General features: G+C 47.5%; 1 protein-coding gene across 2 annotated transcripts in view; it reads left to right on the top strand.

Annotated features, from left to right (window-relative positions):
* The first annotated feature begins 6,145 nt into the window (after nt 1-6,145).
* Nucleotides 6,146-26,539, top strand: part of LOC140384700 (coiled-coil domain-containing protein 34-like) — a 42,159-nt gene continuing 21,765 nt past the window's right edge. Inside the window, exons 1-4 of one of the 2 annotated variants that reach the window (XM_072466643.1) lie at nt 6,146-6,262; nt 18,411-18,732; nt 23,219-23,440; nt 25,320-25,461. In XM_072466643.1, coding sequence (XP_072322744.1) covers nt 18,428-18,732; nt 23,219-23,440; nt 25,320-25,461 — 669 coding nt within the window. In that variant the 5' untranslated portion in view covers nt 6,146-6,262; nt 18,411-18,427. The remainder of the gene's footprint in view (nt 6,263-18,410; nt 18,733-23,218; nt 23,441-25,319; nt 25,462-26,539) is intronic. The other variant, XM_072466644.1, reaches the window with a different exon arrangement.

Below are 26,539 nucleotides of genomic sequence, written 5' to 3'. Positions count from 1 at the left end.
AGGCCCTGTCCTGAGCATTGTACCATCTGCTCCGGGTGGCGACAGGCTTACAGTCTGGGGTGAGGTTCGCGAAGAGCGAGGGAGGGGCGACCTTCAGGGTCGCGAGGCTACAGATCGTGAGGGGGGGCAAGGGTGTCCCGAATTTTAGTGTTAGGCTTCTGAGGTTGCACTGGAAATCTAACCCGAGCAGGAGGGGAGCGCAGATATGAGGGAGGACGTAGAGCTTAAAGTTAATGTATGTCCCTGTCAGGCAGGGAAGAGATGGTCGAGTGAGGGAACCATGGTTGACAAGAGAGGTTGAATGTCTTGTTAAGAGGAAAAAGGTGACTTATGTAAGGCTGAGGAAACAAGGTTCAGACAGGGCATTGGAGGGATACAAGATAGCCAGGAGGGAACTGAAGAAAGGGATTAGGAGAGCTAAGAGAGGGCATGAACAATCTTTGGCAGGTAGGATCAAGGAAAACCCCAAGGCCTTTTACACATATGTGAGAAATATGAGAATGACTAGAGCGAGGGTAGGTCCGATCAAGGACAGTAGCGGGAGATTGTGTATTGAGTCTGAAGAGATAGGAGAGGTCTTGAATGAGTACTTTTCTTCTGTATTTACAAATGAGAGGGGCGATATTGTTGGAGAGGACAGTGTGAAACAGATTGGTAAGCTCGAGGAAATACTTGTTAGGAAGGAAGATGTGTTGGGCATTTTGATAAACTTGAGGATAGACAAGTCCCCCGGGCCTGACGGGATATATCCAAGGATTCTATGGGAAGCAAGAGATGAAATTGCAGAGCCGTTGGCAATTATCTTTTCGTCCTCACTGTCAACAGGGGTGGTACCAGGGGATTGGAGAGTGGCGAATGTCGTGCCCCTGTTCAAAAAAGGAACTAGGGATAACCCTGGGAATTACAGGCCAGTTAGTCTTACTTCGGTGGTAGGCAAAGTAATGGAAAGGGTACTGAAGGATAGGATTTCTGAGCATCTGGAAAGACACTGCTTGATTAGGGATAGTCAGCACGGATTTGTGAGGGGTAGATCTTGCCTTACAAATCTTATTGAATTCTTTGAGGAGGTGACCAAGCATGTGGATGAAGGTAAAGCAGTGGATGTAGTGTACATGGATTTTAGTAAGGCATTTGATAAAGTTCCCCATGGTAGGCTTCTGCACAAAGTAAGGAGGCATGGGATAGTGGGAAATTTGGCCAGTTGGATAACGAACTGGCTAACCGATAGAAGTCAGAGAGTGGTGGTGGATGGCAAATATTCAGCCTGGATCCCAGTTACCAGTGGTGTACCGCAGGGATCAGTTCTGGGTCCTCTGCTGTTTGTGATTTTCATTAATGACTTGGATGAGGGAGTTGAAGGGTGGGTCAGTAAATTTGCAGATGATACGAAGATTGGTGGAGTTGTGGATAGTAAGGAGGGCTGTTGTCGGCTGCAAAGAGACATAGATAGGATGCAGAGCTGGGCTGAGAAGTGGCAGATGGAGTTTAACCCTGAAAAGCGTGAGGTTGTCCATTTTGGAAGGACAAATATGAATGCGGAATACAGGGTTAACGGTAGAGTTCTTGTCATTGTGGAGGAGCAGAGAGACCTTGGGGTCTATGTTCATACATCTTTGAAAGTTGCCACTCAAGTGGATAGAGCTGTGAAGAAGGCCTATGGTGTGCTCGCGTTCATTAACAGAGGGATTGAATTTAAGAGCCGTGAGGTGATGATGCAGCTGTACAAAACTTTGGTAAGGCCACATTTGGAGTACTGTGTACAGTTCTGGTCGCCTCATTTTAGGAAGGATGTGGAAGCTCTGGAAAAGGTGCAAAGAAGATTTACCAGGATGTTGCCTGGAATGGAGAGTAGGTCTTACGAGGAAAGGTTGAGGGTGCTAGGCCTTTTCTCATTAGAGCGGAGAAGGATGAGGGGCGACTTGATAGAGGTTTATAAGATGATCAGGGGAATAGATAGAGTAGACAGTCAGAGACTTTTTCCCCAGGTGGAACACACCATTACAAGGGGACATAAATTTAAGGTGAAAGGTGGAAGATATAGGAGGGATATCAGAGGTAGGTTCTTTACCCAGAGAGTAGTGGGGGCATGGAATGCACTGCCTGTGGAAGTAGTTGAGTCGGAAACATTAGGGACCTTCAAGCAGCTGTTGGATAGGTACATGGATTACGGGAAAATGATATAGTGTAGATTTATTTGTTCTTAAGGGCAGCACGGTAGCATTGTGGATAGCACAATTGCTTCACAGATCCATGGTCCCAGGTTCGATTCCGGCTTGGGTCATTGTCTGTGCGGAGTCTGCACGTCCTCCCCGTGTCTGCGTGGGTTTCCTCCGGGTGCTCCGGTTTCCTCCCACAGTCCAAAGATGTGCGGGTTAGGTGAATTGGCTAATGATAAATTGCCCTTAATGTCCAAATTGCCCTTGGTGTTGGGTGGAGGTGTTGAGTTTGGGTAGGGTGCTCTTTCCAAGAGCTGGTGCAGACTCAAAGGGCCGAATGGCCTCCTTCTGCACTGTAAATTCAATGATAATCTATGATTAATCTAGGACAAAGGTTCGGCACAACATCGTGGGCCGAAGGGCCTGTTCTGTGCTGTATTTTCTATGTTCTATGTTCTATGTTAGTGTATTCTACGCCTTGTATTGACAGGTTTGCGATGCAATACGCCCGGATCTGTACGGAGTGCGAACCGGACGCGAGGGATATAGTCTGCGAAACGGAGAGGACCTGGAGGGCGCAGCACCTTACCATATCCGGGTGGACAAAACTATCTGTGCTCCCGGAGTCGAAGAGGCAGGACGCCTCCTGCCCGTTGAGGTTGACAGCCATCATCGAATTTCGCAGATGGTAAGGCCGGGACTGGTCGAGCTGGACCGAGCTGAGGTAATGCGAAGGTCTATCTGTGGCAGCAGCGTGATCACAAAATGGCAGCGTCGACGATGTCAGCCAAGTTGGCGGAGCCAACAGGTCACATGTGGCGGGCCGCGTCGGCGACGATGACCAAGATGGCGTCCTCCACGGGTCGCAAGCGGCGGATGACGCGTTGGAAGAGGGCGGTCCCGGCAAGCACGATGCCACATTGTGGGGTCTGTGAGCCTCAGGCCGACTGGCTTTTGATTTTGGTGCTTTAGAGCAGCTCAGACATACCTTCGCAAAATGACCTTTCTTGCCGCACTCATTACACACAGCGCTGCGTGCTGGGCAGCGCTGCCGGGGATGCTGGCCCTGCCCGCAGAGATAACAGCAAGGTTCTCAGGAGCTGGCCGGCAGCCGTGCGGCGCAGGAGTGAGGTACGCCTGGGTCGGACGGGAAGGCCTCGAGGCTCTGGAAAGCCACTTCTATTGAGGTAGCCAGCTTCACTGTCGCCTCGAGGTCGAGAGCCCCTTTCTCGAGGAGGCACTGCCAGACATAGCTGGACCGGACTCCAGCCACATAAGTGTCCCGAATCATTAGCTCCGAATGCTCCGATGCAGAGACCGCCCGGCAGTTACAACTCGGGCGAGCACCCTCAACTCACAAAGATATTCCGCGAGCGACTCACCCTGGCGCTGACGCCGCATGGTGAGGAGGTGTCGTGCGAGGACCTCATTGACAGGCCTCACAAACTGTCCCTTGAGTACATCTACAGCCTCCGTATACGAGCCCGCATCCCGGTTTAACTGGAAGATCCGGTGGCTAACCCGGGCGCTGAGGAGACGTTGCTTGAGTGCCGGGGAAACCGCAGCAGTCGAGGATTCGAGGTAGGCCTCGAAGCAGCTGAGCCAATGCTCAAAGATAACCGGCGCTTCAGCGGCCTGCGGGTCCAGTTCGAGACGTTCAGGTTTGAGGGCAGCATCCTTTATCAAAATTTTAGTTTGTTAAATTGATAGACATCAATTCAGACGAGACGCTGAGAAGCAGTGAACCGATGCTTTAATGAGATAAATATGTGCCGACCTGTAGCTCCTCCCGCACTGCAGGACTGACCCAGGTCATAGATAATTGAACATTGAAAATACAGCACAGAACAGGCCCTTCGGCCCACGATGTTGTGCCGAACCTTTGTCCTAGATTAATCATAGATTATCATTGAATTTACAGTGCAGAAGGAGGCCATTCGGCCCCCTGAGTCTGCACCGGCTCTTGGAAAGAGCACCCTACCCCTGCAGTGGAGGATCGAACTCTCCACCTACAATTATGAGATCTTGTACCATCCCGGAAAGTTGAACGAGCCGCCCGATGCCCTATCTCGCGGCACATGTGCCAACGCACAAGTGGACCATCTCCAAGCCCTCCACGAGGATCTCTGCCACCCGGGGGTCACTCGTTTCTACCATTTCATAAAGGCCCGCAACCTCCCGTACTCCATCGAGGAGGTCCGAACAGTCACCAAGAACTGCCAAATCTGCGAGAATACAAACCGCATTTTTTCAGGCCAGATAGAGCGCACCTGATAAAGGCTACCCGTCCCTTTGAATGCCTCAGTTTGGATTTCAAAGGCCCCCTTCCCTCCAACGATCGCAACACGTACTTTCTCAACGTCGTTGACGAATACTCCCGTTTCCCCTTCGTCATCCCCTGCCCCGACATGACCGTGGCCACGGTCATTAAAGCCCTCTGCACCATCTTTACCCTGTTCGGTTTCCCCGCCTACATCCATAGCGATAGGGGGTCCTCTTTCATGAGTGCCGAACTGCGTCAATTCCTGCTCAGCAAGGGCATTGACTCGAGCAGGACGACCAGCTACAACCCCCGGGGGAACGGGCAGGTAGAGAGGGCGAACGGAACGGTCTGGAAGACCGTCCTACTGGCCCTACGGTCTAGGAGTCTCCCAACTTCCCGCTGGCAGGAAGTACTCCCGGATGCCCTTCACTCTATCCGGTCCCTGCTGTGCACCACCACTAACCAAACGCCTCATGAGCGCCTCTTTGTCTTCCCTAGGAAGTCTGCCTCTGGAACGTCACTTCTGACCTGGCTGGCAGCCCCGGGACCCATCCTGCCCCAGAAACATGTGCAGGCGCACAAATCAGACCTGCTGGTGGAAAAGGTACATCTCCACGCAAGCCCGCAGTACGCCTACGTGGCGTAACCAGACGGCCGACAGGACACGGTCTCTCTGCGGGACCTGGCACCCGCCGGAGCTCCCCACACCCCCCCAACACCAATCACCACCCCCTCACTCCCGCCGGTGCATGTCACAGCCACCCCCTTCCCGGGGGGATCAGAACTCCTCCCAGGCCCGCCCAGGAGTAAGGAAACAGGGATGGACAGCGCGATGCTCCCAGAGTCGACCGGACACGAGCCAGCACCACCGCCACCACCCGGGCTGAGACGATTGGAAAGGGCGACCAGGGCACCCTCTCGGCTCATCGAATCGGTTTAAGATGTAAATAATTCAGTGGCCCAGTAAAAGCGGCATTGTTGTACATAGTTAATGGTTAAGGCACCATACCGACCCTGTAAACCCCTACCACCATACCATCCACCACCCCGCCGGGTTCCTTTTTAACAAGGGGTGAATGTGGTGGTATGTATTAGGGGTAATACGGTACACCATGATGCCGAGGGGCTATTGGTGGACAGATACTGGGTCCTGATTGGATCTGCCGCCTACTGGGCTCCACCCAGAAAGGTGGGGTATAAGAACCCAGTTTCTCCCAGCAGCCGCATTCAGTAACTGTGCTGCTGGGGAACAAGTCTGCTCAATAAATTGTGGCACCATCGATAACATACGAGGCGAGACGTAGAGAGCTCAATCGAGGGTTTATTGAGCAGACTTGTTCCCCAGCAGCTCAGTTACAGAATGCAGCTGCTGGGAGAACCTGGGTTCTTATACCCCGCCTTTCTGGGTGGAGCCCAGTAGGCGGCAGATCCAATCAGGACCCAGTATCTGTCCCCCAATAGACCCTCGGCATCATGGTGTACTACCCCTAATACATACCACCACAGTTTTGCAATTAGATTTTTGAGCAAAGATTAAAACAAACATTTAACAACATTAAGTAAAGAAAGAAATAAGAAGCTGGCTGTATGTTTCAGTGTGGAATGAGGGGTCCAGTTGACCAAACGGGACAAAGGCTTCTCCAGGCCGCTAGGCCTGACGCGTTGCCATGGAGACGGCGTCACCGCGTTCACGCACGGGCCACAGCGTGCGCTCTTATTGGTGGAGAAAGAGGAGCGTCGCCCCGAGACGGTGGAGCGGGGATAGAGCCGCGGACGCAGAGAGCCGGGAGCGGGAGCACCGAGTCCGGGAAGCCGGAGCCGGGACAGGGCCCGGGAGCGGGAGGTGAGTCTGTCCGGGAGCGGCTGTCAGACAGCCCGCTTCATTGTTTGTGCTCCAAGAAATAAGGAGGGTCAAAGCCCAGTGCAGCTGCTGTGGCTCCAGCAGCCCCCCCCCCCTCGCCCCCCCCCCCCCCACACCCCCTCCCCCCCCCTCCCCCCCCCCCCCAGACCCCCCCCCCAGACCCCCTCCCCTCCCCCCACACCCCCTCCCCCCCACACCCCTCCCCCTCCCCCTCACACCCCTCCCCTCCCCATACCCCCTCCCCCCACACCCCTTCCCCTCCCCCTCACACCCCCTCCCCTCCCCATACCCCCTCCCCCCACACCCCCACCCACACCCCCACACCCCCTCCCACGCCCCCTCCCCTCCCCCCACGCCCCCTCCCCTCCCCATACCCCCTCCCCCCATACCCCCTCCCCCCACACCCCCTCCCCCAAACACCCCCCTCCCTCTCCCCCAAACACCCCCCTCCCTCTCCCCCAAACACCCCCCTCCCTCTCCCCCAAACACCCCCTCCCTCTCCCCCAAACACCCCCCTCCCTCTCCCCCAAACACCCCCCTCCCTCTCCCCCAAACCCCTCCTCCCTCCCCCCCATGCCCTCCCCATTCCCTCCCCCCCATGCCCTCCCCATACGCTCCTCTCCCCCCATACCCTCCTCTCCCCCCCATACCCTCCTCCCCCTCCCCATACCCTCCTCCCCCTCCCATTACCCTCCTCCCCCCTCCCCATACCCTCTTCTCCCCCCTCCCCATACCCTCTTCTCCCCCCCTCCCCATACCCTCTTCTCCCCCCCTCCCCATACCCTCCTCCCCCCCTCCCCATACCCTCCTCCCCCCCTCCCCATACCCTCCTCCCCCCTCCCCATACCCTCCTCCCCCCCTCCCCATACCCTCCTCCCCCCCTCCCCATACCCTCCTCCCCCTCCCCATACCCTCCCCCCCCCCCCCCCCATCACTCCCGTTCCATCACTCCCCTCCCGTCCAGTCGCGTCGCTCACCTCCCGTCTCGGCCCGTCACACCCCTCCCGTCTCGTCCCGTCACACCCCTCCCGTCTCGTCCCGTCACACCCCTCCCGTCTCGTCCCGTCACACCCCTCCCGTCACACCCCTCCCGTCTCGTCCCGTCACACCCCTCCCGTCTCGTCCCGTCACACCCCTCCCGTCTCGTCCCGTCACACCCCTCCCGTCTCGTCCCGTCACACCCCTCCCGTCTCGTCCCGTCACACCCCTCCCGTCTCGTCCCGTCACACCCCTCCCGTCTCGTCCCGTCACACCCCTCCCGTCTCGTCCCGTCACACCCCTCCCGTCTCGTCCCGTCACACCCCTCCCGTCTCGTCCCGTCACACCCCTCCCGTCTCGTCCCGTCACACCCCTCCCGTCTCGTCCCGTCACACCCCTCCCGTCTCGTCCCGTCACACCCCTCCCGTCTCGTCCCGTCACACCCCTCCCGTCTCGTCCCGTCACACCCCTCCCGTCTCGTCCCGTCACACCCCTCCCGTCTCGTCCCGTCACACCCCTCCCGTCTCGTCCCGTCACACCCCTCCCGTCTCGTCCCGTCACACCCCTCCCGTCTCGTCCCGTCACACCCCTCCCGTCTCGTCCCGTCACACCCCTCCCGTCTCGTCCCGTCACACCCCTCCCGTCTCGTCCCGTCACACCCCTCCCGTCTCGTCCCGTCACACCCCTCCCGTCTCGTCCCGTCACACCCCTCCCGTCTCGTCCCGTCACACCCCTCCCGTCTCGTCCCGGCACACCCCTCCCGTCTCGTCCCGGCACACCCCTCCCGTCTCGTCCCGGCACACCCCTCCCGTCTCGTCCCGGCACACCCCTCCCGTCTCGTCCCGGCACACCCCTCCCGTCTCGTCCCGGCACACCCCTCCCGTCTCGTCCCGGCACACCCCTCCCGTCTCGTCCCGGCACACCCCTCCCGTCTCGTCCCGGCACACCCCTCCCGTCTCGTCCCGTCACACCCCTCCCGTCTCGTCCCGTCACACCCCTCCCGTCTCGTCCCGTCACACCCCTCCCGTCTCGTCCCGTCACACCCCTCCCGTCTCGTCCCGTCACACCCCTCCCGTCTCGTCCCGTCACACCCCTCCCGTCTCGTCCCGTCACACCCCTCCCGTCTCGTCCCGTCACACCCCTCCCGTCTCGTCCCGTCACACCCCTCCCGTCACACCCCTCCCGTCTCGTCCCGTCACACCCCTCCCGTCTCGTCCCGTCACACCCCTCCCGTCTCGTCCCGTCACACCCCTCCCGTCTCGTCCCGTCACACCCCTCCCGTCTCGTCCCGTCACACCCCTCCCGTCTCGTCCCGTCACACCCCTCCCGTCTCGTCCCGTCACACCCCTCCCGTCTCGCCCCGTCACACCCCTCCCGTCTCGCCCCGTCACACCCCTCCCGTCTCGCCCCGTCACACCCCTCCCGTCTCGCCCCGTCACACCCCTCCCGTCTCGCCCCGTCACACCCCTCCCGTCTCGCCCCGTCACTCCCCTCCCGTCTCGCCCCGTCACTCCCCTCTCGTTTTGTCTCGTCCCGTCACTCTCCCCTCGTCTCGTCCTGTGGCGTCACTCCCATCCCGTCATTCCCTTCCCTGACATTGATCGAGGAAATGGAAATGACCACGGCAAACCCAGCCCTGTTGACCCTGCAAAGTCCCTCTTACTAACATCTGGGGCAATGTGCCAAAATCTGGACAGCTGTCCCACAGACTAGTCCAACAACAGCCTGATGTAGTCATAATCATGGAATCATACTATGTCCCAGACACCACCATCATGATCCCTGGAAATGTCCTTTTCCAAAGACAGGACAGATCTACCAGAGGTGGTGGCACAATGATGTACAGTAGGGAGGGAGTTGCACTGGGAGTCCTCAACATTGACTCCGGGCCCCATGAAGTCTCATGGCATCAGGTCAGACGTGGCAAGGAAACCTGCTGCTGGTTACCGCCTCCCCTTCACGGATTAATCAGTCCTCCATGTTGGGCACCACTTGGAAGAAGCACTGAGAGTGGCAAGGGCACAGAATGTAATGTAGGTGGGGGACTTCAGTGTCCCTCAGCAAGACTGGCGCGGTAGTACTACAACTGAGTCCTAAAGGGCAAGATTGGGTCTGCAGCAGGTGGTGAGGGAACCACCAAGAGGAAAAACATCTCGTCATCACCAGCCTACCTGTCCCTGATATATCTCTCCATGAAAATATTAAGAGTGACCACTGCACTGACCTTGCGGGGACAAAGTCACATCTTCTCATTGAGGATAACCCCATCGTGCTGTGCTAACTGGAACAGACTTTGAACAGATCTAGCAACTCAAAAGTGGGTAGCCACAAGGTGCTGTGTGTCATCAGCAGCAGATCTGCATGCAGCTGTTAGGATTCTTGACCAGACTCACCCAGGTTTTTGGAAGTATTCGGTTAAAGATCAATAACATTTTGTTTGAAGTTTGGGATTGAATAAAGTCACAAGATTCCATGGATTTTGAACAAACAAACATAAGGTTCATTATACAAGGTGAGAAAGACAGAACAATATACAATATCCACTGTATACTCTTAACATTCAGGGTAAGAATGAGGCACATGTGAATTAACAAGCCCATTGTGGTTGGACGCACCACACTTCACAATAAATGATAGATTCGACAAGACAGAATCAACAACCCACCCAGATGTCAGTAACACTCTTGATTCAACCAATCTCACTGAAACTCTGTCTCTCACAAAGGATTCCAGTTTTTACCTTCAAAGTCGCTCCAATGGCATCAACAATGGCTCGCGTTACACGGTTTGAGTCTTGTCTCCTGATATTCCATTCCCCTGAATTCCAGAGTAGCACCAACTCAAAAACAACTTCAGCTCTTCAGCTGCACCAAGCAGAACATCACTGCTACAGAGGGTACCTTTACCCCCAGCGGCCGACACTACTGAATCACCAACCTTCGACTGCTTTCTTGTACCTTCAGGGCTTCCACTGAGGCCTCTTCAATTACCAGACTTGGGCGACATCAAATACAGTCCACTTCACAGGGTTTCAAACTCATCTCCCAAAATTCCATTGCCCTGCATTCCTGGGTACACACTCCTGCACCAACTCGCAAGCACCACTTCAGAGCTTTGGTCGTGCTGAGCAGAACTCCAAAGAAGTTCCTTTTCCCCAATGCCCGCAGGACAGAGTCACCAACGTGCGGCTGCCTTCGTCACTTAAAGTCTGCTTCCTACAGCCTTTTTTCTGTTTGGGACCTGTTTTTCTGCTCCTCTCTTGATTGAACTGAGACCTTTTTCTGTCCCTGTTCCCTCTCTAGGAATCTTCTTTTGAGACACAAGTTTTCCATTGGATTGGATTTGTTTATTGTCACGTGTACCGAGGTACAGTGAAAAGTATTTTTCTGCGAGCAGCTCAAACAGATCATTTAGTACATGGAAAGAAAAGAAAATATATAATCGGGCAACACAAGATACACAATGTAAATACATAGACACCCGCATCGGGTGAAGCATACAGGAGGGTGGTATTAATCAGGTCAGTCCATAAGAGAACTTCTCTCAGGTTTTCAAACTTTTTCTTCTATACAGGCGTGCAGGGCCCAAAGAACATAAAAATGCAGATCTGCATGCGCCAAAACGCCGAGGTACATCGGGGATTGCTGTTCCCCCCTCTCCACTCTCAACGTTAAGCAAGTACAGTGGTCATAAAAGAACCGCAATCTATAACCTCAAAGTCCAGCGTATCCCTCAATTCACCCTTGCATCCAGACAGGGGATCAACCCTGGTTGAATGAAGAGTGCAGGAGAGTATGCTGGGGCAGAACCTGGCATACTTAAAAATGAAATGTCAGCCTGGTGAAGCTACAAGACAGGACTACTTGCATGTCAAAGAGCGAAAGCAGCATGCGACATACAGAGCTAAGTAGTTCCACAACCAACGGATCAGATCTAACCTCTGCAATCCTGCCACATCAGCCAGGAATGGTAGTGGACAAGCAAACAACTCATTGGAGGAGGAGGCTTCACAAATATCCCCATCCTCAACGATGGGGGAACCCTACATATCAGTGCAAAAAATAAACCATCTTCAGCCAGAAGTACCGAGTGGGTGCCCCATCTTGGCCTCCTGAGATCCCTAGCATCTACGTTTTAGTTGCTGTGAAATGAAGAGTCTAAAGTTCTTGTTTCCTTTTCACCAAACACCATTTATTTCACTTCCACAGCCTCTGCACAAAACTCTTAACAACACACCACCTGACAGAGGCCACCTGAAGCCCCTTTACATATCAGTGTCAATTAATGGATACTTAACATAAATGAGCCAACTAATTTCAATGTATCTTAACCCATTACTTAACAGTCTCCCCTTGGAGAAAAAAAATAATTAGGTGAAAACATAATTTTAAGAAACTCAAAAACACACACGTGATGGGTCCCCCCTTTTTTTTTGTTTGGACGAGAAATAATTTTTTTTTACAGAAACAAGCGCTCTTCATTAACAATATCCAAAAGTTTCTGTGAACTCGCCCCTCTTTTTGTAAAACAGTCTGACAGTTGATAGCTCCTGTCGACCCATTTAATTTTTGTTATTTCCCCTCTGTCCAACATCTGCTTCAAACTTGCGATGTCTATCCGTAATCTCTTTTCATTGACACTTTTTGTAGAGTGCACATTTTCCCACAGGGATTTATTGTCAATGTGACAGTCAATAGGTATATTACCCAAATCCCCTAATTCCAAAATTTCTGTCAATATCATACTTGTATAAAAAACCATATCCACCGCCTCCACAAGGCTTAACGTCTCAGCAGCCAAAGTGCTTTTTACCACTCTCCTTATTTTCTTTGTTTCCCACACAAGTGGGCAACATTTACCATTGTTCCCCAAAAGTAAAATTATAAAACCTCCTGCGCTTGAAACCCCATCACATAAATTTGCGTAGGACGCATCACTATAAACTATGAGTTTCAAGTGCTTAAGGTCACCTAAGACCAGGAACTTCAAAACACACTCCTGCATTTTTAGTTTGGCCAACGCTTTATTTGCTCTTATTATGTCTTCCACTTTGGAATCATGCATTTTTGTACTCCACTCTAAGACATCAAAACTCACGTCCAGTCTAGTCGGTCTACCTAACCAGTTCAGTTGCTCAATTAAACTTCGCAGTTGCTTTTTTTCTATCTTTGAAACCATTGCGTCTTTTTGTGAAACTCGGCCACGATTAATTGCTATTGGGGTGATGCTTTCCAAATAAGATTGCTGACGTAAAGTTGCCCCTAACTTAGTCTGTCCAATTTCCAGTCCAATATATTTAAATGCACCGGAAGCCTGACTTCCAACCCTGAATTCTTTCCTCAAACCAGAGATTACAATAGTTTCAAAATCACGAGTCCCACCCCACAAAAAATCAGCGACATGCATCATAAAATTGCCAGAAAGATTTCCTTTATAGTGCCAGTAAAACATTGCAGGATCTGCTTTCAACTGACAACAACCTAACTTGAACAAAACTGACCTTACCGAAAAATACCAGACTCTAGATGCATCATTTAATCCATATACACATTTGTTCAACTTCCAGAGTACCCCTTCTGTGTTAGCTGCTTCTTTAGGAGGACGGAGAAAAATGTCTCTCTGGAGCTGATGCCCCTGCAAAAAGGCAGCTTTTATATCTATAGATTTGCATTCCCATGCCTTTGTGGCTAATAGAGCCAAGAAGATCTTTAAAATAACCTTTCCTGCTGTAGGTGAATCTACCCTTAAATCCTGATCTTCTAAGTTTTCTTCAAATCCCCTTGCCACAAGCCTGGCCTTTGCCTTATAAGTTCCATCCGGAAGAACCTTTTCCGTGCAAATCCATCTGTGGGAGAGAGCTCTTTGTCCCCTATCCGGTACTTCCGTGTAGACCCCAAATTCACTCCAACTATGCAATTCTTGCTGTTTAGCTTCTTTAATAACTTTTTCATCTAATTTATTTGAAGCCACCAAAATCTCACGTGCATGTGGGCTTCTACTCCTATTAGTATTCGTAGTCTTACTCATGTTCCGAGATCTTGACAAACTACGTCCCCTCTCCCGCCTGGTATCTCGTTCTGTACTGCTACTGCTTGATCTTTCCCTTCTGCTGTGGGATGTCCTTTCAATAGTTCTCGACCTTTTCCTGCGGACCTGTTCACTATCCGATTGTACTATCTGAACTGGCACTGCGTTTCTGTGCCCTCCATTTTTGAACTTCGTTTTCCCAATCCATTGTCTTGACTTCTTCCCCTGAATGCTGTACATTCAACCAATGTTTATACTTTCCAGTGGCCTTCCCTGCTCTACTAATAACAGTTACATTCCTCCATTGACTAGACCCTTCAGGCAAGTATGTCACTTTTGTACCAATTTTTGGCAGTTGCCCTTTCGGAAAAATGGCCTGTTTTAATTCACCAGAAGTGTTGTGTTCCTCCACAGAAACCCTGTCTATATCAGTTAATTGGTCCTCATAGTTCTGTAACACATGCATACCAGATGACTCTGATTCCTCGTCATGTCTGTCTGCTCTGTCTAAATTTGAAAATGTGTAATCTGTACCCATTATCCTTGATGAATGGACCCTAACAGTTTGATTACCATGTTGCAAAATAATTGTTTTGCCATCTATGCCTATGATCTTCCCTGGGCCTTTCCATTCATTAGAATTGTCTCGCTTATCGTATACCATGCCTCCTTGCTGAAAAACGGCATCTGATGGCCGTACGTTATGTCCTAAAGCTCTGCGAATTCTTTCAGAGACTTCTGCTTCCAAAAAAGCTTTTCTACTGCTATGTAATGCATTTAAATGTTCAGCAAAACCAGAGCTAATTGTAGTCCCCTCCCAAGCTGGAGGCTGGTCATCCAAAATGGACGGAATCTTAGGATTTCTACCAAACACTAATTGATAAGGACTATAGCCCCCAACCATCTGCAATGAATTCTTTGCATGTACTGCCCATGCTAAAGCTGAATTAACCTACAATTTGGTCGATCTGCCAAAATTTTCCGAAGCATGTCATCAATGACAGCATGATTTCTTTCACAGACACCATTACTAAATGGGCTTTCTGCAGCCGTATTCATAACTCTGATATTCATGTTTTCTCACACAAACTCATCATTAGCAAATTCTCCCCCATTGTCCGTAAGGAATTTTGCCGGTGGATCCATTCCTGTCCCTATCCATTTTTCCACGATTTGATCCAGAATTACTCTCTTTTCTTTACTTCGTACAATTGTTGATTGACTAAATCTGGTTGCTAAATCTACAAAATGCAAAATAAATATATTATTTGCTTTATCCCAGATCTTAAGGTTCATGGCCACAATGTCGTTAAAATCCCTGGCCAAAGGTAGGGTTACTATCGGTCGTGCTGGTGTCCTTCTGTACTTCCTACAAACTTCACAGCGGTCACTAACCTGTTCTATCAGTTCAGTATAGTCGTCATCCCTTACCCCTGCATCCTTTAATAAATTTTTCAGTCTCCGAGGAGACGGATGTGCAAATTGCCTATGCAGTTTTAATACCACAAGCTTTTTATCAGCTAAAGTTCCATTTTCAACTGCCATTTACACATCCTTAACCACTACTTGAAAAATTATTTGTCAGTAATGGAATACAATAGTGTCCCGACTATTTAAATTGTAAGTCCACCGTCTTTCCAAAAACTGTTGCCTTATCCTGTTCCATATCCAGTTTCATGTGTGCTTTCTTCATCGACGGTCTGCTCAGAAGCAACGGTATCTCACTTTATATAACATCTGTGCTAATGAAATGATTCACTCCGGCAATATTGCAAGGGATCACCACTCTTTTCAGTGACTTCAGAGTATTATCATCCCCAAACCTGAAACTTGTGGAACTTTCAAATTCCTTGACCTTGTTACGATTTTCAGCATTCAAAGAGTCCAGGTAACATTTTAACCAGTCAATTCCACACACAGTAGATGAGCAGCCACTGTCCAATACAGCATAAGTTGAAGGATTCTGCAACCAACACCCTCATTACCGGCGTAAAACGGCTTGTCAATAGGACGATGCCTTCTTTCTGGTCACTATCTTTTTCCTCTTCTGACTCTTCTGTGTCATGTGTCGCTTCAAACATTCTATCATAACGAGTTAGACAGTTGAAAGCATAATGGTATTGAGAGTCACATCGAAAACATCGATTTATCATGCCCCGTGCATTTCTGGGGTTCATCTTCCTATTGTAGGTTCTAACTGGGTTTCTGTCTTCATAATTTCCTTGTCTCGGTCTCCGACTATAGCCTTGAGCCCTGTGCGTAGCCATATATTTTGCCATCCTGTTACTAGTGTATCTTCCATATTCTGCCTTATTGCCGGCTGACCTATTTGGGTCATCAGAGCCATTGGAATCGAATGTTTCCCCAGAAACTTTTGTAAAGCTTTTGTCATCTGTTCGAATAAGGTATCCTTATCAGCAAACTGAACTCCTGTCAAAACCAGGAGCCTATCCATGTTGCTCGCTCTAGCACATTCAAGTAATTTAAAGGCCAACACAGACTGTGGAAATTCCAGGTTGTGTTTCTGCAGCCTTTTGTATAGTCTGCCAAATTCCATTATATAGTCTTCCATGGAGATATCCTCCATTTTCCGGAACTTATCAAAATCCGACCATGCTTCATACGCACTTAACAAGTCACCTTTCTTATAAGTCTTATCCATATAATGTAATAAAGTCTCCAGACCTTCTTCTGAGTCTAACTCTTCCAATTCCAGCTCAGAAAGCACTTTGTTTCGGATTTTACTGCCATATGGTAGAGAAAGAGACAATGCCATACCTTGTTTTCTCTTTCCCATAGCAGTTACCTTAGTCCACATAACTACTGCACTTCTCCATTCGTCGTACGATTACCTTTCATATCCAGCCATCTTTATCATGGGTTCAGACATGTATCTTTTTTTTTTTTCCTTCTCACTCACTCCTTGGTTTGATCAGGAAAAGTTGTATCTTTCAAACCTTCACATTTACACAGCAACCATCCTCTGCTACCATTGTTAGACGTTTTAGTTGCTGTGAAATGAAGAGTCTAAAGTTCTTGTTTCCTTTTCACCAAACACCATTTATTTCACTTCCACAGCCTCTGCACAAAACCCTTAACAACACACCACCTGACAGAGGCCACCTGAAGCCCCTTTACATATCAGTGTCAATTAATGGATACTTAACATAAATGAGACACTAATTGCAATGTCTCTCAACCCATTACTTAACAGCATCACAGGTGCCTATCTTAAGCCTCTCTATGCACTCCACGGGATGTCAAGAAACAGCTGATGGCGCTGGATGCTGCAAATGCTTTGGGCCCTGATAACATTTCGGCAGCAGTATGGAAAACCTGTGCTCCAGAACTAGCTCATCCCTGGCCAAGCTGTTCCAGTACAGATAAAATTCTGGTATCTACCTGGCAGTATGAAAATTGCCTGGGTATGTAATGTACACAAAAAATAGGACAAGTCGATCTCGACCAATTACTGCCCCATCAATCTGCTCTCGATCATCAGCAAAGTGATGGAAGGTGTTGGCAACAGCACATTCAAGCAGCACATTCTCGGGCAGCACGGTGGCGCAGTGGGTTAGCCCTCTTGCCTCATGCCGCCGAGGTCCCAGGTTCGATTCCGGGTCTGGGTCACTGTCCGTGTGGAGTTTGCACATTCCCCCCGTGTTTGCGTGGGTTTCGCCCCCACAACCCAAAAGATGTGCAAGCTAGGTGGATTGGCCATGCTAAATTGCCCCTTAATTGGAAAAAAATGAATTGGGTACTCTAAAAAAAATTTTTTTTTAAAGCAGCACGTTCCCAGCAAGGTTTGCTCACTGACACATAATTCACATTCCACCAGGGTCACTCAGCTCCTGATCTCATTGAAGCCTTGGTCCAAAAAAAGGACAGAAGAGATGCACTCAAGAAATGGGGAGAGAGTGACTGCTGTTGACATCACGGCAGCATATGGCATCAAGAAACCCCAATGAAATTGGAGTCTATGAGAATAAGGGGGAAAGTGCTCCACTGGTTGAAATCATAAAATGGAAAATGGGTGTGGTTGCTGGAAATAACTCATCTCAGTCCCAGGACATCACTGCAGGAGTTTCTCAGGACAGTGTGCTAGGCCCAACCATCTTGAACTGCTTCATCAATGACCTTCCCTCTAATATTTGCTGATATTACACCATGCTGAGCACCATTCTCAACTCGTCAGATATCAAGCAGTCTGCGCCAATATGCAGCAAGACCTGTACAATGTTCAAGCTTCGGCTGATAAGTGACTAGTAACATTCTCGTCACACAAGTGCCAGGCAATGATCATCTCCAACAAGAGAGAATTTAACCATCGCCCCGTGACATTCAGTACCATTGCCATCACTGAATTCTCCCACTATCAATATCCTGGTTCCGTTGACCAGAAACTTAACTGAACTAGCCCAATGAATACTGTGGCTACAAGAGCAGGTGAGAGACTGGGAATCCTGAAGCGAGTATCTCCCCAAACTCTGTTCACAATCTACAAGGCACAAGTCAGGAGTGTGATGAAATACTCTTCACTTGCCTTGATGAGTGCAGCTCCAACAACACTCCAGCTCAACACCATCCACGAGAATGCAGCCCTTTTGATTGACACCAAATCCACCACCTTCAACATCCACTACCTCCACCAATGTACAGTGGCAGCAGTGTCCACCATCCACGAGACACCTTGCGGCAACTAGCTAAGCCTCCTTCAACAGCACCTTTTTAATCTCACGACCTCTGCCACCTAGAAGGACATGGGTAGCAGAGACATGGGAACACCAGCACTTTAAAGTTCCCGTCCAAGCCTTATTACATCCTGACTTGGAATATATTGTCGTTCCTTCACTGTCGCTGGATCTAAAATCCCAGAAGTTCCTCCCTTACAGTGCTGTGGGTGCACCTACACCTCATGCACTGCTGCGGTTTAAGAAGGCGGCTCACCGCCCCAAGGGGAATTAAGGATGCGCAATAAATGCTGGCGTCGCCAGCGAAGCCCACATCCCACAAAATAACTTATAAAAATACTATATTTGTAAAATAGTTTTTGCAAATCTCTAATAAAGGTTGGCATCATCTTTCTCAAGCCCTAATCACCTGATATTATCTTTATTTTGACCAGAAGAGTTTGTGTGAAGAATGTCTTCAACGTTAAGTGAAAGAGATTTGAAAGCACAAGATTCTTATTCAGACCCATTTGAACGAAACAGGAAGTCTGAAATTGAGATCCAATCTAAGAGTTGTGACTTCTCCTCTTCAGCGGATTCCACTTCGTCTCTACTCTCTCACATTAATCATGAAAGTGAAGATGAGGAAAACGAATCTCCCAACAAGCAGACAAACAGACTTTCAAGCAGAGAATCAAAGTATATGTCATGGAACTGGAAAGATAATGCTTCAAAAGAGCCAGTAGTTTCTACTCCACGTGGACAAAAGGAATCCAGGTACACCTTGCAATTTAGCCAACCATAAATTAAATGTTCTCCATTTTCAATGAAAGTGTTCCTCCCAACAGTGGTTGACAGAATCCTCAACTGTGAGAGTAATATTTTCAGTACTCCTGTTCTCATCCCCACCCCCATTCCTCTTCTTACAATCCCAGACCAGACTGCAACTGACTCTCTGCAGTGCCTGGCTCCATCCAGCAATGACATAATCTCCCCAAGCTGAAAAACAAATGAACTCCACAGACTGAAAGTTCATTAACTCCCCAGGGACTTTCCCCCAGTCAAACCATCATGCATTAGCCCAGACTATAAAATCACATTCCTTTGGTCAATTTCTCCTTCTGGCTCTTAGAAGCTCCCAGGCCTTTACAAAACAAATTCTTTTTTTAAGGCGGCACGGTAGCACAGTGGTTAGCACTGTTGCTTCACAGTGCCAGGATCCCGGGTTCGATTCCCGGCTTCATCACTGTCTGTGCGGAGTCTGTACGTTCTCCCCGTGTCTGCATAGGTTTCCTCCGGGTGCCCTGGTTTCCTCCCACAATCCAAAGATGTGTGGGTTAGTTGGATTGGTCACACTAAAAATTGCTCTGTAGTGTCCAAAGGTGCGGTTGCTGGGTCACGGGGATAGGGTGGAGGTGTGAGCTTGGGTCGGGTGCTCTTTCAGGGGCCGGTGTAGACTCGATGGGCCGACTGGCCTCCTGCACTAAGTTCTATGATTTAAAAAAACATGACCACTGCAGTCAAACACACCACAACCCTGGACTTTTAACCTTTAAGGTGTCTCAATATTTAGAAGCCAATATTCCTAAAATCCTCCATTCATCACACTTCCCCATTTAAAAAAAAAAATGAACCAGCAATGTAAACTGATGGTTTTTAATGTAAAAAAATTCTAAGATTAAATACAATTTATACTCTATAGCTGTATCATTTAACATTTTTAAACGAGCAACAATCAACATGAATATAGTCCATTTTAGTCTTCCTTCAGCAGTATAGCACGAACACCCACATTACTTGCATCAATTTCCACCTTCGGTGGCTTGGCATAATTAGGTGTCATGAACACTGGTGTGGTGATTTACACAGTCTTCAGATTATCGAATGTCTCCTGACAATCTTCCATCTACTGAAATTTTGTTTTGCTGGAAGTTCAGTCAGTGGAGCAACCATGCTGCTTAAATGTGTCACAAATTTCTGGTAGAAACCACTCATGCCCAGAAATCTCCGTACTTCTCTCCGCGTCGATGGTATTGTAAATTCTCCACTAGCAAATTCCATGGAGCCATCTGACCATGTCCAATGATATGGCCTAAGAAGGTGACTTGAGCTTTTGCAAATTCACTCTGAGCCAAATTCATCACCAATCCAGCTTCCTTTAATCGATCGATAATTTTAAGAAATGTTCCAGGTGTCCCATCCATGTTTCACTGAACACCACCAAATCGTCCATGTATACTGTTTAGACCCGAGATGACCTTGTTGGTTAATGTTTGGAATGTTGCTGGCGCATTCTTCATTCCAAATGGCATGACCGTAAATTGATATTTGACATCACAAAAGCCAAAATTTCCTTCGCCCTATCTGATAAAGGTACTTGTCAACATCCTGTAAACTTCTGCCATTTCTCATCTGCTGGAATATGTAAAGGCCTCCAGTTTCTCATTAATTAATTACTTCTTATGTAAGAACACTCTGGTATGCACTCAGATTCCATTTCCGTATACACTTTCTGATATAACTGCTTTATCTCTGAATCTTTCTGCTGTAATTCAACCAATTTAAGATATCCGCTTCATCTACCACCTGCTCTTGTTCTTTACTAACCATCTGATCAAACGTTGTTTCTGACAACTGAACCTCAGCCTCCCTATTGGCACTCCTCAAGTTCTCTTCCTCCTGGCTCAACCTGTGGCTTTGTGATCTGGTTATCACACAACCAGGAAACATCTGGATATGCTTCTTGCAACATCTCAGTTTGACTTTCCGCTGGCATTTCAACCACAGTAGGCTGCACTCCCATCTGTGATCCAGCTATATCATTACCTAGGATAAATTGTACCCCAAAAAGGTAATTTTTGTATTACTCCTACTACCACTACACCATTCTCATTGGACTCTCTGACCTTATCTTACATAGTGGCTCACTATTAATTCTACATATTATCATTTTTTCTGGCAAGACTCCTTCCAAACCATATATCCTTATTTCTCACCATTAAAGATTGCCTTGCTCCTGAATCCCTTAAGATTTTAACCTCCTTACCTACTCCACCTTGTTCACACCAGTAAACATTATCCTCACAAATAAAATCCTTAAAAAGTTCTGGTACCTGCTAATCCACCAACCTCTGAACAGGCTGTAAACTCTGTTGTGCCTTTTCCACTGGGAGAATGGTCTTCCTCCCACTTTAATAAACCCCACAGGTTGATTCTGTTTTACCGATTCCGTCTTCCCAGTATTTTTCTTAAGCCACCAACACTGCAACTTCAGATGTCCAACTTTATTGCAATGAAACACTTAAGTTTTCTTGTCTCTCTACCCCCATCATAGGTATCCTTATTCTCTGAGGCAGGCGCTCCTTAACACCATCAACTAAATCTTCTTTGCATTGACCATCTGTGAGTTTCTCAGTTCCCCAGTTTCTATCTTTCACAGATTGAAATTGATGTCTGAAACCAACTTTGCTTTATGAACCAATTCAATATCATCAGCCATTTCTGTGCCCGTCTAGCAGTTTTAATCCTTTGCTCTTCCATATGAATTCTCACTACTACGGAAGTGAATCTTTAAACCCCTCCAAAATAATATTTCCCTAAGAACGTCATAAGCTTGGTCTATTTTTAATGCTCTTATCCATCTATCAAAATTATTTTGCTTAATTCTTTTGAATTCTACATATGTCTAACCTGGTTCTTTCCTTAGATTTCTAAACTTTTGTCTTTCGGCTTCTGGCACTAGTTCATATGGACTTAATGGTTTTCCTCACCTCATCATAATCTCTAGATGCCTCCTCTGTTAGTGATGCAAACACTTCACTAGCTCCACCTACCAACGTTGTTTGAACCAACGCTACCCATATGGTCTTTGGCCAATCCAATTGTTTAGCCACTTTAATGAGATGAAAAAAGCTTCCACACATGTTATCATCAAATATTGGCAATGCTTGAATATATTTAAACATATCCCTGCTAAGTTTTTGACTAGGAAGCATTTCTTATTCCTCCACACTTTCCTCAGCATCTGCCTTTAACTTCAACCTTCGAAGTTGATGTTCCTCTTGCAGTGCCAATTTCTGAAGTTCAAATTCTCTCTCTTTTCCCATTTTTTTCTATCTTTGTTAATATTTCCATTTCTACCTCAACCTTCCTCCTTTCCATTTCCTTTTGAAAAGCCTGCTCCTTTTCCATTCTCCTCTCTTTTTTTCATTTTCTGTCTCCTTTTCCTTTTCTTCTGCCATTGCCAATCTCTCCATTTCCTTTGCTTCTAATTCCAATTTCTTCATTTCTATTTGTAATTGAATTCTAGCTAATTCTAATGATTCAGGCTGTGTCTCTGGCAAATTTAAGTATTGAGCTATGGCTTGTATTACTCTTCCCCTTTTGATGAGGTTAACTGCAGCTTCTCTGACAAACTTATAGGTTTTGGTTCTCTTTGCAAACCATCCTGAGTAATCGCTTCCACACCCAGGAACATTTTTGCAACCGAAAGAACCATCTCCAGTCACTCTATTTAAATTTCAAAAGCTGCAGTTCTAATTTACGTTATATCTACAGTATAGTCGTCCCTTAGCCCAGTAGTTTTGCTCTGTTTATTTTTAACTGGAAAACCTTAATATATATATACACACACACACACCCTGGGATGTAACATTTCTATTTTACCGATAAAACTAATTTCTGACTCGTGGTAAAATAATTATTGAACTAGTTCTTTGTCTCTATATCTTACTGTAATTAGTATTCACACACTCCTTTCAATCAGCATTCTGATTGGCTGCTGACATTGTTTTTTTTTTTGCAAACTCCATTCAAGTTGAACTTTTAAAGTTGCTAACTGAAGCTAAAACGGACTGTTCTCTTATTCAGAAGTGGGGCTAATTTCTTCATTTAGTCTGTAATTTTCTTATTAACAATTTGCTTTTGTAGTTACAGTTCAGTAGATTACAACACGTAGTTTAAGTGTTGGCTTGGAATTTGATTTGCAGGCATTTTCTGCTTAATCATAGCCTGCATTCCCCAGTGCAGCATAAGTGTGTTTATAATGATTTAAAAGGTAGTAAATAAAGTACCAATCAGGTGTAGTGCCATTGACACTGCCATTCACAAGACATAATGTTCAGGTATGACAGTTATTTTGTGGCACCGAAGAACCCTGTTGTCATAGATCGTTGCACAGCTTAAGGCTTGCAAAATAATGCATTATCTTGTGCAGTAAGCTTCTTCCAAAAAAAATCTAATTACCAATTTTGATTCCATATAGACAAAACAATTGGTTGAAAAGAGAAAACCTGCGCAAGAGTTGTGATCCGGAGTTTTCAAGAGGTTCCACCACTTCCTTGCTCTCTCCTATTTACCATGACAGCTATGAAAGTGAGGAGGGGGAGATCGAGGCCCCCATGACACCTGCAAGTGGAGCTTCAAATGGAGAGGTGACACCAACTGCAATTAGACAGAAAAGTGCTGTGAGACCAAAAATATCCAGGTAGATCATTCAGCTGTGCAGCTGTCGGTTCTACTACGGGTTATTAATACATTATGGCACAAATGTTCTAAATTGCATTTTGAGTTCAGGGGTGAACAGGAGAAAATTGGCAAGAAAAGCTTGGAGAATTGTGAAGGGGTCAAAGAGAATTTATGAGGTGTGTTCAGATATCAATTCTCCATGTAGGATACAAAGAGTAATTAGTGCATCTGTGGCTCAGCCAGTAAAGCATTCATTTATAGTCTTAAAAGTCGGCACTTCTGCTTTGGATTAACAGTTTTAGATCGAAGCTGTTCATAAGTTCCTGCCTTAAAAATGATACAAACTGCAGATACTGAATCTACCTATCATTATCACATAACCTATTCCATGGTTTTAAATTCTACTGGTTCAGAATACACTGAATCGCAAAGCGCCATCTATAATCTGAGAGACTGATGAAAGCACAATCCTGTAGTAATTGATTTCTCTTACTAGAACTGATCATTACATACACCTATCAATGGGTGTCAAACAGCAAAGCACTGAATTAATTTGTTTTGAGCACTCCCATCATTTTTACATGGTCAAAATCTGTACCAAAAATTACCACCGTGACGTTATACACTCATTTTCCTGTCCCTGCAAAGAAATTACTGCACTGGTAATCTGGAGGGATGGGCTACTGATTTGGAGACACGAGTTCAAATCCAGGCGGGAATTTAAATCCAGTTAATTAAGTAAATCTAGAATAAAACATTATCAGTGTTGGTGATCATGTATATTGTCAAATTGTTGTAAAAACCTACCTGGTTCACTGATGCCCGTTAGGGAATGACATCTCTGCTGGCATTACCCAGTCTGTAACTCCAGTGGTTAACTCACTACCTGCACTCTGAAATGGCCGAGAAAGCCACTCTATTGTATCCAATCTGTGTAAGGAACTGCACTGTACAGTTATCTACATCATATGGACTGCACTGGTTCAAGAAAGGCAGCTCACCACCACCACATTCCGAAGGGCAATTCGGGATGGGCAATAAATGGTGGCAATACCAGTGAATCCCACATCCATGTCAGAATTGTAAAACATTTCTGTTACTAATGAAGAGCGAAACAAAGGGCGCGATCTTCCGGCCACGCTGCGCCAGAAATCATTTCACTGCAGCGCAGCGTGGTCAGTGAAAGCTGGGAGACCCCGCTCCCAGGACCCACCCGAGTCGCATTGCCTCATGGGATTCACCGCAATCTCGCGAGACCTTGCAAGAAGAATCCCGCCCACAATGGGCAGGATCTTATTTTGGCAAATCTGCATATTAGAGCGAGGCAGTAAGCCTTACTCTAATGTGCTGATTTCCAAGGTACCTGCGGCTTGGGATTCAATCCCTTCACCTCGGGCGAGTACCATTCAGCACTGGTCCCCTCAAACGGGGACCAGACGAGCGGCACTCGTCGGGGTCTCCAAAGAGATCAGAGACCTCCAGCTGCATGCCTTTTGGGCATGATCTCGCGCTACAATGGCGAGTTCCAGCGAGTGGAGCCCGTGAAGTTGGGCAACGTATGAGTGAAGACTCCCGAGGTCCATTTATTTGACTGCCTGGTGCCTCTGTAACTACTGACCTTATAAGTGGTAGCTATAATATTGGGCTCTGTTGGTTTCTTATCCATTTATGTGTGATGCCCTTGGATTGTGTTGGATATCATTGCTTGATAGCATGTACTTTGAAAATCACTTTGCCCTTTACCTTCTGTGCACGTTATTAAGGACCCATAAAATTAAGATGTTTCTGATCCTTACATTGTTCTTGTGCTTATATTTTCGAGTACTTATGCACTTGACGTCTGCGTCAAGCAATGTACCACATAGAATCGGTAGTGAAGTAATTAATTTGTTTCAAAGATTTAAAACTTCATTAAGAAAGGCACAACGAAGTGAAGAGGAGGAGCAACGCTTTAAGGAAGTTGAACTTACTGCCTGGGAGAAATGGTTGATCAAGAAAGCAAAGGAAGAACGCATTAAAATCCAAAACAAATCTCAACAGGCAAGTGTTTTGGTTAGCGTGTCTGTGTCGTTAAATAGAAAGGTTGAATGATACAGATTGCTTCCAATAGATTTGAAGTACTTTGTCCTATTGTTCTTTGGGTTCGGTCAGTACCCTCAATAAAAAAAGCATGGGAGAAGTTTATCGAATAAAGGCATTAAACAAGTGCTGTGAATAATGTTGATTCTATAATAGATTAGGAGATCATAATGAAATTCCAACAAAATGCTTGTTTTGCACAATTTACTGGCTGCTCTTTTGTTACGGGATGCTTGTGAGGAATAGAAAGAATGAAAATAATTTGGGAACAATCCATAGCATGTCAAATCTGTTACACTGAAATAGTCTTGAGATCCAAAGAACAGTGGAAAGATGTAAGTGTGAGTATTACTTAAATTAGCTTCAGTGTAGACTATGGGCGGCATGGTAGCATGTTGCTTCACAGCTCCAGGGTCCCAGGTTCGATTCCCGGATTGGGTCACTGTCTGTGCGGAGTCTGCACGTTCTCTCCGTGACTGCGTGGGTTTCCTCCGAGTGCTCCGGTTTCCTCCCACAAGTCCCGAAAGACATGCTTGTTTGGTGAATTGGACATTCTGAATTCTCCTTCTGTGTACCCGAACAGGTGCCGGAGTGTGGCAAATAGAGGCTTTTCACAGTAACTTCATTGCAGTGTTAATGTAAGCCTACTTGTGACAATAAAGATTATTATTATTTTGGTTGCTGTGAAAGATCCCCTCCCAAATTGGCAGCAATTGAACATCAATTTTTCTGTTAGCTGGAAATAATTTTGGATTGATTTCTCCGATGTGATTGGTGTAAATTATACAGTCCAATCAAGTTAGATTTACAACAAGCATTCTTCAATTTGTATTTTTCATAGAACATAGAACATACAGTGCAGAAGGAGGCCATTCGGCCCATCGAGTCTGCACCGACCCACTTAAGCTCTCACTTCCACCCTATTCCCGTAACCCAATAACCCCTCCTAACCTTTTTGGACAAGATGGGGCAATTTAGCATGTCCAATCCACCTAACCTGCTCGCCTTTGGACTGTGGGAGGAAACTGGAGCACCCGGA

This window comes from Scyliorhinus torazame, chromosome 10 (assembly GCF_047496885.1).
Source record: "Scyliorhinus torazame isolate Kashiwa2021f chromosome 10, sScyTor2.1, whole genome shotgun sequence".
In the NCBI taxonomy this organism is placed as follows: Eukaryota; Metazoa; Chordata; class Chondrichthyes; order Carcharhiniformes; family Scyliorhinidae; genus Scyliorhinus; species Scyliorhinus torazame.
The sequence above is the reverse complement of the archived record's forward strand: the minus strand, read 5'-3'. Positions and strand labels throughout refer to the sequence as shown.